Raw genomic sequence first — 12905 nt, forward strand, 5'->3', positions numbered from 1 at the left:
CAAAGTGACTAAAATACAGTCGGTTTCTTGCTATGCCGCGTGTAGACAGAACACTAGTTTATCACTTGAATAAATGCTTTTTAAATGATCGAATGACTCTTAGGTCAGTGTTAAATAAAAATAATAATAATAGTAAATCTGAAAATGGTAACTACAAGGACTAGACTAAAGATGAGTGAAAAAGACAGAACTGGGAGAAAAATTCATTGAAAAAGACATTTATTGCTACAATATAATTTTGACACATGCCTGTAGGCTAGTTCAAACTGTACACATACTGTACATGTTATGATAAGAGTATTTCAGATCATTCAGGATTAATATTTTTTTTTAAATTTGTATTATAGTTTCAGCAGAGTGAGAAGCAAGACATCAATCATCCTGTAACATTGTATTGCTCAGAGGTTGAACTGTAGCTACATCTAGTAAACTGCACAAAAAAAAAGAAAAAAAAGTGTTGCCTCGTGTAAAATCGGAGACAAAAGCAAATACACATCATCAAATTCACAACATTTGTATAAAAGATAACTTATATAACTTAGAAAACAAATGAAAGGTTCTATTAAAAACTCAAACATGCAAAGATCTTGTTTGACTACGTGTGAAGAGCAGTGATTACACTGAGAAGAAGAGGGCTCCTGTCCACCAGTGTTTCAGTAAGTGTAATCTTTTAAGAGTGCAAGAACACAAATAACATTCAAACAACTTTACAAATGCCGGATGTTGTCCACGTGTTAAAGAACATTCTTGGAGATCTGTTCATTCACAGAATGGTCGAACCCCTGCAGCAATATGCGCACGCACACACAGACACACACACACACACGCACTTCAGGACAAGTAAAATCTGCTGTCTGAACACACAAATGTGGGAATGTGGATCTGAGCTCGGTGGAAAACACAAATGTTTGCAGTAAATATCGACACACTGTAAAAAGTGTCAGTCAGAAACATACCTGGCTAAGCCAAAATTAAAAACTGCAGATGACACCTTGCTACTACTGGTTTCCATCCATTCAGATATAGTCCAACAGAAGGATAATCAATAAATATACAAAATATGTACAAAACATCTGCAGCGTACAATGCATTTGTCTGTTACAAGTAACGTTCAGGCACAAAGTTAAGAGTCAGTTTGGGAAGTTAGGAGATGATTGTTCAACTGCATCACGCTTTCTAATCAGAGAAGACCTCACTGTCCCGGTCTGAAAGTCCGAAGAAATGAGAAACATCCAAAACAGCTGGGATGCTCTTCCCTCAGCATCTGGACATCAAAGACAGGAAATTAATTTGAGGAAGTCCTTTACATTATTCCCTCAAATAGAAACATCCAATTGTTTTAGCCTTTAGTTCATAAAGTTTATTGCTGATATAAGGTGATGGTAAATACTTGATGGTAGACTCGATGTGGTCAGGTGCTCAGAGGTGGCCCATGGGGTTCGCCGGGTCTGTCAGATTGGGATGAAAAGCAAGATGCATGGACTGTGGGTCCGTCATGACAGCAGACGCCTTCTCTTCTTCTCTCCTCCGCAGACACGCTGCCTTCGGGTTCAGATTCCTCTCTGTGGAGTCCAACAAATAACACGTTAGCATAAGACTAAAATAGGAAACACTGGGAGTACATACTCGTTATTGTATTTATGCAACAGTGGTACAGATGTTGGGAATCTGCTTTAGAAAAATAATAGAAGCTAGAAACTTTATAAGTCATCCTTACAGACGTTTTCATGTTAACTATGAAGCTTCTCTTATTAGCAACAGGTCAAATCACAACATGCAGCACAGAAAGCATCGTCTCCAGAGAATAAGAACTGTTTATAGTTTATTGCTGGATGATTAATGATTAAATAAAGGTTTAATAAAATAAAAATAAATATTTTTTTCTGGAGCTTCCCTTAGCCTTGTAGCATCTCCCAGCTTTTTTATTTTTTGCTTATTTCATGCTGTCACCTATTCAGTTATAATTTAGTGATAAAAAGCAGCTAAAAGGGGGAAAAAATAATAAAAGCTCGATATTTCTTGCACAGCAGGCAGACTAAGCGAACTGAGATGGCATTTAGTATTTAAACAGCCACATATTTTCCCTTCAGCGGCCGATGGGGCTGCATCAGGGCCTCTTTAACAAGAGGACACAAGCACACCTCAAGATATATGCTAGTGTTGCTTCCCATCTGCTAACTGTGTAAATAGGCTGTTTGATTGCAGATTCTCACTCACAGATCTTTACTGTCAGATAATGCTGTGTTTGCAGCTTACTGTGCTGCCCTCATGTGGCCAAATATATATATATAAATTCATTCAATTTTAACCAGAAGCAGTAAAGGAAAAATATGTCTAAATAGACTAAAGGAGTTTTCTGTGGATAACTGACTGAAGCCTAGTTTTCATCGTGGGTGTGCCATCATCATCTGCCTCCCTGCAGCAAACACGCACTGACCTCTGACTTGTTGTTCCAAGCTGAGGATCACCGCCACAGCCTGGTGGAGGACCAGCAGCTTGGTCTGCGGCTTCTCACTCTTCAGGTGTAGTTGACACATGTGACCGAGCTCCTTGAAGGCCTCGTTGATGTCGCGCACGCGCAGGCGTTCGCGGGCGTTGTTGGCCATTCTCCTCTCACGCTCGCGCTCAGCCTTCTGCTCCGGACTCAGGTCCTCATCCTCATGGATGCTACGACATGAACAGAGGAAGCCCACAGGTAAAGGTGTGGCTGAATCTTTTAAAAATGAAGATTCATCTAATTCAAACCGACACTCCAGAAGAAGCAGAGAAAAGCGAAGTGAGCGAGACTGCTTTCAGAATATATTCCGGGTCTTTCTGCCCTCTGCTGGCCGCTGTTCCAGGATTACGTGATCCAGTCTCCAGGGATCATCTCAAATCCTCTAAAAAGTTCAGTGAAAAAAGGGTTTCCATAGAACAATGGCAGCAGATAATGTAATCAGCCGCAGATTTATGATAACCCTTAAACATGTGTGTTTAAAAGAACCCATATGTCCATTCTTAGAATCACATTTAAACTATTTTGCTTTGCTTTTTGTTATCATCTGGTTTCAATATTTTAGAAAACAAACAAACAAAAAAAGAATAATGCTGGAGGATGTCCATATATGTCAGCTTTGATATCCCTCAACTAGATTACAGATCTAAATAAAAAAACATGCACTCAAGACATCACAGCTGAAGAGGTCTGGCCTGAAAAGACCTCTGGACGTAGAGACACCAGGACAGGAGCTCCAGTCTGTGACATTTTCAAGACATACGCTATCATTTTTCTCTGACGCAGGCCTTATAAATTTTTCTGTGACTCACGTAATACCAAAAGCATCCTTCGTCGTCGCCGGGCACACTTAATGACAGTTAGTCCTTTAATTGATAAGAGGATTGACAGAATATAAAACTGCTAAAAATTATCATTAATTTGAAACATTTTTGACCAAAACAAATGTGATCGCTTGTCTCTCAGGTTTATGTATTTTAAATTGAGTTCTTTTTGGTTTTGACTGTTGGGTGTACAAGTTAAAATCACCACAGTCACATAACAAATACTTTTTATTCTTTTTTATAAGGTTTCCCAAGATCTATAATCATGCGTCATAAATAATGCAAGTGCAGCAAAGCTGAACACAGACCTTAGTTCACTCAGAGCTAAAGGGGACAGTTGTAAGACAGTTTACAAAGACTGCTTTGTGGTTTGGGGATTTTCTTGGTTAACTCTTAACTGTGATGTGTACGTCCCGACAGCTGTTCTTCCTTCTTTAATTCACTGCGACTTAATGCAACACGAAGAAGAAATATGAGGCTAAGTTAAATAGGCTGGTCCAGACACAGCTGTTCTTGACTGCAGGGGGTCTGGCAGTGTTTTAAATGAAACAAAACGGCAGGAAAGCTCTTCTTCTTCTTGCGTTTGGCTTTTATTGTAATAGATTTTTAAAAGGTAGTTTATTTAAAAAATATATATATATAGTAACTTTTTTTTAAATTACAAAATTAAATTAAAACATATTTTTTAAAATGGAATTTAAATTACTATTAACTATTCCAACCAATTTTTTTTAAAAGTGCTTTGTCTTCATAATTGGGCAGGGTTTTTTCACCGGCTTTACACACAAAATTTTATTTTTTGAACAAATGAACACAATTTTTTTCCTTTCTTTGTTTTGCTGTTCCCTTTTTTTTTTTTTTTTTTTTAAACACACACACACACACACACACACACACACACACACACACACACACACACGATAAGGCATGAGTGTTCACCTGTTTCTTGCACTGTTTTCTCCATGTGTTTTGTGTTCGCTCTCCTCATCTGATCTCTGGCTGTCTGAACTGTGACCATGGCTGGTGTGCATTATCTCTTCCATTTCCCCACTTTCCATCTTAAGCTCTAGATTACTCTGAACCCCAAGTCCACCTGTGGGCGATCACACAAAACATAAACAACATTTTTTTGTCACAAAGAGAAAAAGTGAAATATACGAGTCTGGTGGAGAAGAGCTGCGAGGGAGAAGGGTAGCTCACCTCTACCTCCACCTTGCACAGGCTGTAGGGTGGCCCTCTGTCTGGCTGGGTACGGGTGACCATTTTGCGCACGGCCCTGGAAGGCGGAGTGGTTGTTGTTCATACTGACAGCTTCAACCTTTATGACACAGAGAATGACATAAGACCATTCTTCATGTGTTCATAAGTCAATGGTTAAGTATTCTGTAGACTGGGATTCTCTAAATGTGACTGCAGGGCTCCATAAATCTTTCTAAGACACTCAGTGGCATATAGTATCCAAGCTAGAGACAAATCGGCCACAAAACAACATCTGCCCTCTCATTTCCAAAGCAACCCTGTGCGGATCTCTCACTCTACAGAATTAATTTAATCTCAGACAATCTTAATCCTTCCCTTTAAACTACTATATACTCCCTAAACATACCCCTAATTCTCTTCAGGAATGATTCACTGACACATCGTTTGGAAAAAATAAAATAAAAGTGAGAGAATTTAATATCCCCCTCTCGCAGCGGATTACACTAAAAACCCCTTTCCCTTGCATACACTTCCACTCCAGCTGAGCTAAAATCCCCTGGTCTGCTCAAAGGGAAACATGGTGGAATGGGAGTGCACCGTGCTGCCTCCCCCTCTCCCTCCCCAATCACCCTACAGTGGATTTAGAAGTCTGCACATACTGGACACACAAGGACAGCACATCACAGCGTTCCTATTGTTCCCAGTTTCCAGTTTCAAGGACAGCAACCTTTACATTAGGAAAACATGCAGACGTAGTGGGTGGAAAAATTCCTGGAATTGAATGCCAGCGCAGATACACACACACACACACAACAGGGAATTTCCATGCACACTGCCCTGTCCTTCTTTAAATACTTCAAAGTAAGGGTTGTTAACCATTGCTGGACTGTGACAGTTGAGCGGCAGGGTGCTGGCAGAGCCCGGGTGGCCGTGGTTGGGCTGGTTCAGCAACCCGTGGATGTCACTGGGCAGACCAGCGGTGGGGCCAACGGCATGGTTCCTCAGGACGTGGATTACGTCATCCAGTCTGTCCAGACGATCCTCCACCTGAGACTGAAAACACCAGGGGGACAATCCTCAAAATTTACAAAAAGGACTCTAAATTTCAAACCCTCTTGCCCAAAACAGCAAGACAGTAGTAGTAGTTCCTTCAGTGATTAAATGGCATTTCAATGTATTTTATTTGAAATTACAATATAATTATAATGCATTACAAAAAATTAAGTTAGATACACAAGAATAAAGGGCTAACAAGTCAAGTTTTTTTTTATAGGAAACAACGTAATTAATTCAAATATACTGCAAAGTAATTTTAAGTGGTGCATAACATCACTGTAATTTTGTAAGAAAACAAGCAACACTGCCCCATCTTACATTGTAAGTACCCTGTACTTTTTAGAGCGTGGGCCATATTATGGAGCAGATTAAGCTAGCATTTCATATCTTTGTTGTATTTTTTGTTGCATCTTTATTTAAAAGTCATTATGCTGATGTGCATGATGGATGGTCTTTTCATCCACCTATTTCATAGTAGGTATATAAAGTAGGGATTTAGAACAGTTCATTGTTATAATTGTGTCATCAAAAGTTTACATAATCCTGCAAATTTTGATGGTATTTTTTCTTCTAAGTTACAGACAGAAAACAGTCCTTGATCACATTTGGATTAAAAAAAAGAACAATTAAATAACAGAACAGCCATCATACACATCAACATAATGAATGCTGAATAAAGAAAAAGGCAAGATTAATTAACTCCCTCATATGCCCCGTGCCCAAATAAATACTGCATATTTATTATGTAAGATGGCAAAATATTGTTTGTTTTTCTGCAACATTACCAGGAAATTACACACTATTTAAAATTACTTGAAGTGTAATTATTGCGCTATTTCCTTTAAAACCTGACTTGTTATCCACCTTAAAGTATTTGTAGGTAAATATAATTACATTGTAATTTCAAATTAAATACACTGAAATTACATTTGATTTAATTAATTACAGGGGAATTACACCTGAGCCGTGGGCTGTATTATAAAATGTTATCACAAGTTATAACCAAGCCAAAACCTTATAATGTTGTTTACAACATTATAAATGTTAAAAAGACAATTTCTGTCTTTTTGAAGAACAACTCAAAGTTGGGTGATTTTATTTTAATTTTTTAAATAACTCATCTGCCCGATACTAGAATTATGGGTGTGCTCTCCTGGATCAACAGGTGTCCCTGCACAGCTGGAACCAACGGATACCTGCTAGGCCTCTCCTCTGCTAACTGGAGAAACTGAACTGGACCTCTGTTTGTGTTGTTGGTGTCTTTTGGGGCGTTTCAATGCCCTTTTCTTGGAAATAATAAGGCCCGCTGTGAGGTACAAGAAGCTTGTGCTTTAATTTTGATTAGGGGTTTATTACCTGCTATTTTGTGTTATTAATCTTTGGCTTAAGTTGTTTCTCAAAGAAACATCACCAAAAGTCAACCCTTTAATGGCACCAAATAGTTTCAACATTATCAGAATTGTTATATCGGCATGAAATAAGCTGAAGTTGGCACATGTGCACACCCACTTTAATCTTTCTTATAATATACCAGATATTTCATAAGGCCACCTCTGTGATGTCTAGACGTAACTCAATAAATAATCAAAGTTTCAGTGATATCAGATTACTTCCTTACCAACGATATTAGCGAAGACTCATAATGTGGTGAGACTGGTGCCTGAACTGAACTCCGTGGCCACATGTTGCTACCTGAGAAGAAGAAAACAACCGGATTTAAAACATCAGGGAAACAGAACATAGATGATGTAAATTATATTTCGCTGACGTGTGCTATGCTCCAGTTTACCTGCAGGTTCTGCTGAATTGGGCAGCGGAGACGGAGACCTCACCGGTGTGGATGAGCTGGAGGGGAAACTGCTGCTCGTGTGATCAGGGGAGTAAATCTAACAGCAGACAGCGACAAAAAGGAGAGAGGGGGAGCAGGAGGAGTGTGACCAGGGTGTGGATCATTTTAAAAGCACAACTTGTCATTTCTGGATGGGTTTTTACGGCTGCAGCCGCAACCTCATAGGCTCGTAATCTCAACTTAACTCGTGAATTCTGGTCATTTTACTTGTGAGCAACCAATAAAATGTCGTGCAGCATGAGAGTAGCTCTTTTTAATGTGCAGTGTCCTGTCATTGGCAGTGGGGGAGTTTTGCATTATACCACTGGGGCTCTCAGGACTTAGATCTAATAGGATTGAGGTGGTGGTACTTACAGAGGCCAAAGCTTTGCCCAAGGTGTCGCCTGTCTGTGATGGTCCTGACACATTTCCTTGGCTCCCTGAGACTGAATTTAAAAAAGAAAATATTTATTATACAAGATAAGCACGTGATAAAGAGCAGTTAAATTAGGGAAAGCATGTATCCATTTCCATTTTCTGACCTGCAGAGCTCTCTGAGGTGTTGACTGACTGAGTGCGCGAGACTGCATTGCTACGATGAAAAGTGGACATGGGCGGGAGAGCCCTGTTCATGTCCACAGCCAACACTGAATGTGGAGAGAAGTCCTGAAGAGTGGGGGAAAACATGCAGTTAAAAAAAACAACAGGGGTCAGAAAGTTTGTTGCTATCAACGCCCAAAGTCCCAGTGGTAAATCTCACCAGGTGACCGTGTGCCGGTTGCAGGCTGCTGTAACTCCCCGGCTGTGTTTGGTGGGTTGTGGCTGCTCCCAGTGCACCTTCATAGCCCTGCTGGTTCAGCCCATTTACAGCATTCCAGATGTCCGGCGAATTGCCCATCCCCTCTAAAATGAGTAATAATATGTTATAGCCTGCACTGGAGCAGCATCTCAAACAGCCAGACAGGTCGTGAAGCTCTACAGTGGCACTCTATGAAATCAGTGAAGTCCAGATTCAGTTAAAGCAATGCTCATTAACGTGTGACATGATGATGCTCAGCTGAATTTGCTTAGCTGAGAATACAAACGGATCGTTAAATAAAGTGAAGTACACAGACTTTATCTAATCTTCATGGTGCTTTTTAGGCATTTCTTTGATTCTTTTACCCCCAAGACTGAGACATCATAGTTACTGGGTGGATTGCCAATAAAATGTAATACAACTTACGTTCTCCGCTGGATTTTTGGGTAAGTAAAATATCTGACAACTACAATAAACACCAGAATAACAGACTTTAAAAAAAATTGTTCTGAGCTTCCATAGACAGTTTGAAAATCGGACGTAGCTTCCAGGAAAAATGAAGACACAGCTGAAGCGCCTTAAACCTGTATTTTATCTGAAGGCCACCAGATGGCGATAGCTGTGGTTGCCGAAATATTTTGGTCGTCTAGAATTCTATGAGAAAAATGACCTCCAGTCTTCATTTCTTCACTCTCCTGCTGAGTTTATGGATTTAGTCGCTCATTTTTGGGTCATATTGAATAAAAAAAAATTAAGTATTCTTTAAATCAGCATTAACTGTGGCATGAAACCACACACTTAATGGCTAACAAGTTAAGATCAACAAGCCATGATCACGTCCACACATTAAAAAATGTGTTTTTGCAACCAAGGTGGCTGATCTCAACATTTCAAAACACGACTCCAGAAAGCCGTGGGTGATGTCACTGTATCTATATCTATTTTTTATACTGTCTGTGGTGCACATATACCATCTATCTACCTCGCAATGAATTATGATGAGTCCAAACGTCCAAACCAATAAGGCTCAGCTGTATTGCAGGCTAATGAGTTAATGTTTGAGTTAACCTGAGATGATGAACATGGCAAACATTATGTTTAATGAACTTAATAGCACGGCTAGCACGGCTGTAGACTGTTCTGACCTCTTCACACCAAAACAACCTAAACTTTAAGGAGTGACAGTAACTGATGCAATATTTACCACCGGGGACGTGAATCGAGGCAAGTCTGTGTTCATGTGAGTTAAAGCATTTCAACTCTGGAGAAAAATTTTCTTCATGCTACACTTTAAAACTGTGTTTCTCACACAGACTGGCTTCTCTCCGGTGAGAATCAGAAATGGAGGACACGTTTTTTTGATCTTTTGGTTTAACTTTGCTTTAATACAGAGACAGAAAAAGGAGTGAAATCATAGGACTTTTGGGTAAGTTGTGAAAATATGTTATGGTAACTTGATTCCAGCTATCAACTTTACTCCTTGTCCCACTGACTGTTTGTGGTGAATATTAATGGGTTTCCGGCGAGTACACCATTAGTGTTATAATGAATGCCAGTTCATATTGAACACCAATTTAGGCATTTGCTAAAACAATATTTCCAAAACCAGTGAGAACTTTAGTAAAAATAGATTTTTATGAGAAGACAGCTGGTGAAGAGAGCGTGTATATTTTAATATGAAATATAGACCTATAAACTTGCAACTAAAGTATAGGAAAGTAGATAGCATATGTAATAAAATAATAAACTTTTTAAATTTGCATTTATTTCCTATATTTTGTTATCAAAACTGACTGCACTGCAGCAGAATTGTAAAGAGGGTTTGAGCTCACCAAAGAACATGCTTGCAAACACATTGCTGGGGGCCTTGGGCGACAGATGTGAAGATGAGTTCTGGGTGGCGATGTCTGCACCAGGAGACTGCCCATAAGCCTGAAAAGAAAAGTAAGAGAATAAAATGAACTCTGAGCATAAATTTCTTTGTCTCAGTATCGCAAAAACCAATCTGACTGACACTAACTCGTGAATACTGTGAGTGCGAGATGAGGCAACAGTATTATGAAAACAAAGCAGAGAGCTGATGCACACTTAGAGCTATTGCGCTAATCCATAAGCTGCAGATCCATGCACCTCCTCATCCGGATTTAGGAACCATTCACCATGAGAAATCCCAGCCCTAATCACGATCAGGTTCGGCTGGCTTCAGAAGGCTGGGATAGGACACCCTCCCGAATAAAATTGAAATCCAGGTCTTCTTGTGAATTGTTCTCAAAGAGAAACCGAACAGATAAAAGAGTCTGATCCTAATGATCCTCTCCTGTTGGAAACCAAGTATTGTTAACGGCTAGTAGATTTAGACTAAACTAAAGCTACCTTCAGCTTTTTTATATTTTTAATTCTTTCTTGACCAGTGTTGATGCTGCAAACTGCACATATGCACAAAAAAAAAAAAAAAAAAAAATCAGACCAACACATGCTCACTTACTCAAACACACCAAGAGCTCTGGGCTGCACCTGCACCTCTCTCCATTGCTTTGATGTGCCCCAGGAAATGAAAATAAACCTCCCTGCGCAGCATCAATGGGGTGTCAGTTACCCGGACGACAAGTTCTGTAAAGCAGGCTATTAAAGACTCTCTTGAGTATCCTTGTGCGTGCACACACACACACACACACACACACACACACACACACACACACGCACACACACGCACACACACACACACACACACGCACACACAAGCCATGACCCTGGCTGGCATGAGTCCCATGGTGATTGTGGGCTAGGCCAAACAGAGGAGCCCCTGTCGACACTGGGCCCGTCTGAGCCGCCATGGGCAGCATATGGCAGAGGATAAAGCCAATTGTCCTCCTTACCATCAGCATAGCAGGCGACCCGTTAATAATGGTCACACCCCCGCCCCAGCACGCCCTCTCTGGCCCCCACTGGAGAAGAGCCGTCACCATAGCACCCTCTTTTAGCATAGCATTGATTTATTAACCATCAATCATGGCATCACAAATGATAAAGGACTTTTTTTTTAAGTAGCTAAGCCCCACAAGAAAAAAAGGAGGACATTAAAATACTCAAGAGGTTGACATTTGTTTTAAATCATCTTGCATAAATATTCTTTACAATCTATTCTTTACAATCTGTGTTTTTTTAGTCTATAAATAAGGATAAAGTTGGGGAAATAAAAACAAAAACAGGCAAACAACAAAAGTACACAGCATTACGATGCTGCATGAGTAAAAGCTCAACTTGCTATTCAGGGCCCACTCTCTGCTCCATCATGGCCAACTCCAGCCACATGCAACCAATTTTCTGCCTCTCTGATCCACGATGTCTGGATATGGTTAGTCTCACAGAGATCAAAGCTGCCTTTGATAATGGCTGCAGTGGTGGAGGGACTGCTCTAACATAGCGGGGTTAAATCAAATAGAAATAGCAGCAATCTGCTTCATGTCAAGATGTTTTCTGCTGCTAGGCTTGACTACATGATACTCTGGCAGCAAACAGGAAGCACGAGTTGATGCTTGTCGTTTTATTTTTCTCTCTTGTTAACCTTAAGAGAAAGATCACTGAGATATTACAGTTATACGTAAATAAATGCTACTAGCATTGTGTGCGTGAAGATGTGTGTAAGTTGTCAATAACTCTCCTTTTGATTATGACAAAACAAACCAAGTGTAAGAGTAACACAGAAACTCTTCGTCCTCTTCTAACCTGCAACTGCAGAAGTTAAAGAATAAGCTCTGATCACGCACACAGCTTATTGAAGCACAGACACCCTTAAAATGTAAAGCTCTATCTCTTTGTTGCCCTTCATAGAGAAGCATGTACAGATTAACCCGTGGTGCATCTAATGATCTCAATAAAGCAACGAAAATTCTCACAAACTCTTAAGTTTCTCACAAAAAGAAGGAAAGAGAACACTTTTAACTTTTACAAGTTGTGTATGCAAATGGGTTTCCTGCTGATGCAAGTCTGCTAAAATCTCATCTATTAAAAAGAAAAGGTTATTCAATCAATGAGGGCACAGATACAGCAAACAAACATCTGAGAGGACAGTGCAAATGCATCATCAGCAAACACACCCACGTAACCTTGGGAGGGGAAATGACAGAAATATAACTGTAATATATATACATATATAAATATGTACTCACTGGTTTCATGTTGTAGCAGTGCATCAGTGAGTTGTTCCCTGCGCCAGAGACGGGGTGAGCGCAGTACATAACTCTGCTGGTTCAGTGCAAGAGTCCAGGCTCACGATACAGTCCACGCACAGCTCCTCTGCTCGTGTCTCCACTCATGTGTGTACAGTCCACATGCACTCCTTCCCCTAACCTACCCCTGCTGGTCATGCAGCAACCCGCAGACAACTTATGCAAATGAGGGCAGGACCATTTCAGGCAGCAGCGAGGGGTGGCCGGGAGTTGACGCTGTTACCGAGTGGACATCTATATTATGAGCAACCTGTTGTTGTGTTTTTTTAGTGTTAAAATAAAATGGTTGTGAAATAAACATGGCTATGAGATAGTTTTCTTTTTCTGCTCTTGTTTTAATTTTACTGTCCACAGTTTTGATTGTCATGGAGACTGGACATGAACAGAATTTATTTTAAGTAAAAAATAACAATCAGGGAAATCCCACCTAAACCCGAGCAAACACCTGGGCAAGGTAAAGAAAAGAAGAAGAAAA

At 40.1% G+C, this 12905-nt stretch overlaps 1 protein-coding gene across 1 annotated transcript; it reads right to left on the reverse strand.

The window, feature by feature from the left end:
* Positions 1-202: 202 nt before the first annotated feature.
* Positions 203-12562, reverse strand: LOC113026641 (transcription factor 12-like). Its single transcript, XM_026175658.2, has 13 exons — positions 12371-12562; positions 10034-10133; positions 8163-8305; positions 7945-8068; positions 7778-7848; positions 7364-7460; positions 7193-7266; positions 5395-5571; positions 4519-4636; positions 4258-4411; positions 2438-2667; positions 1391-1562; positions 203-1264 (listed from the first exon to the last, which is right to left on the reverse strand). The coding sequence occupies exons 1-12, from the start codon at positions 12437-12439 to the stop codon at positions 1420-1422; spliced, it is 1500 nt and encodes a 499-aa protein (XP_026031443.1). The 5' UTR covers positions 12440-12562; the 3' UTR covers positions 203-1264; positions 1391-1419.
* Positions 12563-12905: the final 343 nt, after the last annotated feature.

Source organism: Astatotilapia calliptera, chromosome 7 (assembly GCF_964374335.1).
Source record: "Astatotilapia calliptera chromosome 7, fAstCal68.1, whole genome shotgun sequence".
Taxonomy (NCBI): Eukaryota; Metazoa; Chordata; class Actinopteri; order Cichliformes; family Cichlidae; genus Astatotilapia; species Astatotilapia calliptera.

What these genes read in the sequence shown, in the direction of transcription:
- LOC113026641 (XM_026175658.2), bottom strand. Translation starts at nt 12,439, where the DNA reads ATGTACTGCGCTCACCCCGTCTCTGGCGCAGGGAACAACTCACTGATG. An exon ending in TGGGCAAAGCTTTGGCCTCT is followed by an intron (nt 7,461 to 7,777) that starts GTAAGTACCACC and finishes GTCTGCTGTTAG; the next exon opens with ATTTACTCCCCTGATCACAC. An exon ending in CAATTCAGCAGAACCTGCAG is followed by an intron (nt 7,267 to 7,363) that starts GTAAACTGGAGC and finishes TCTTCTTCTCAG; the next exon opens with GTAGCAACATGTGGCCACGG.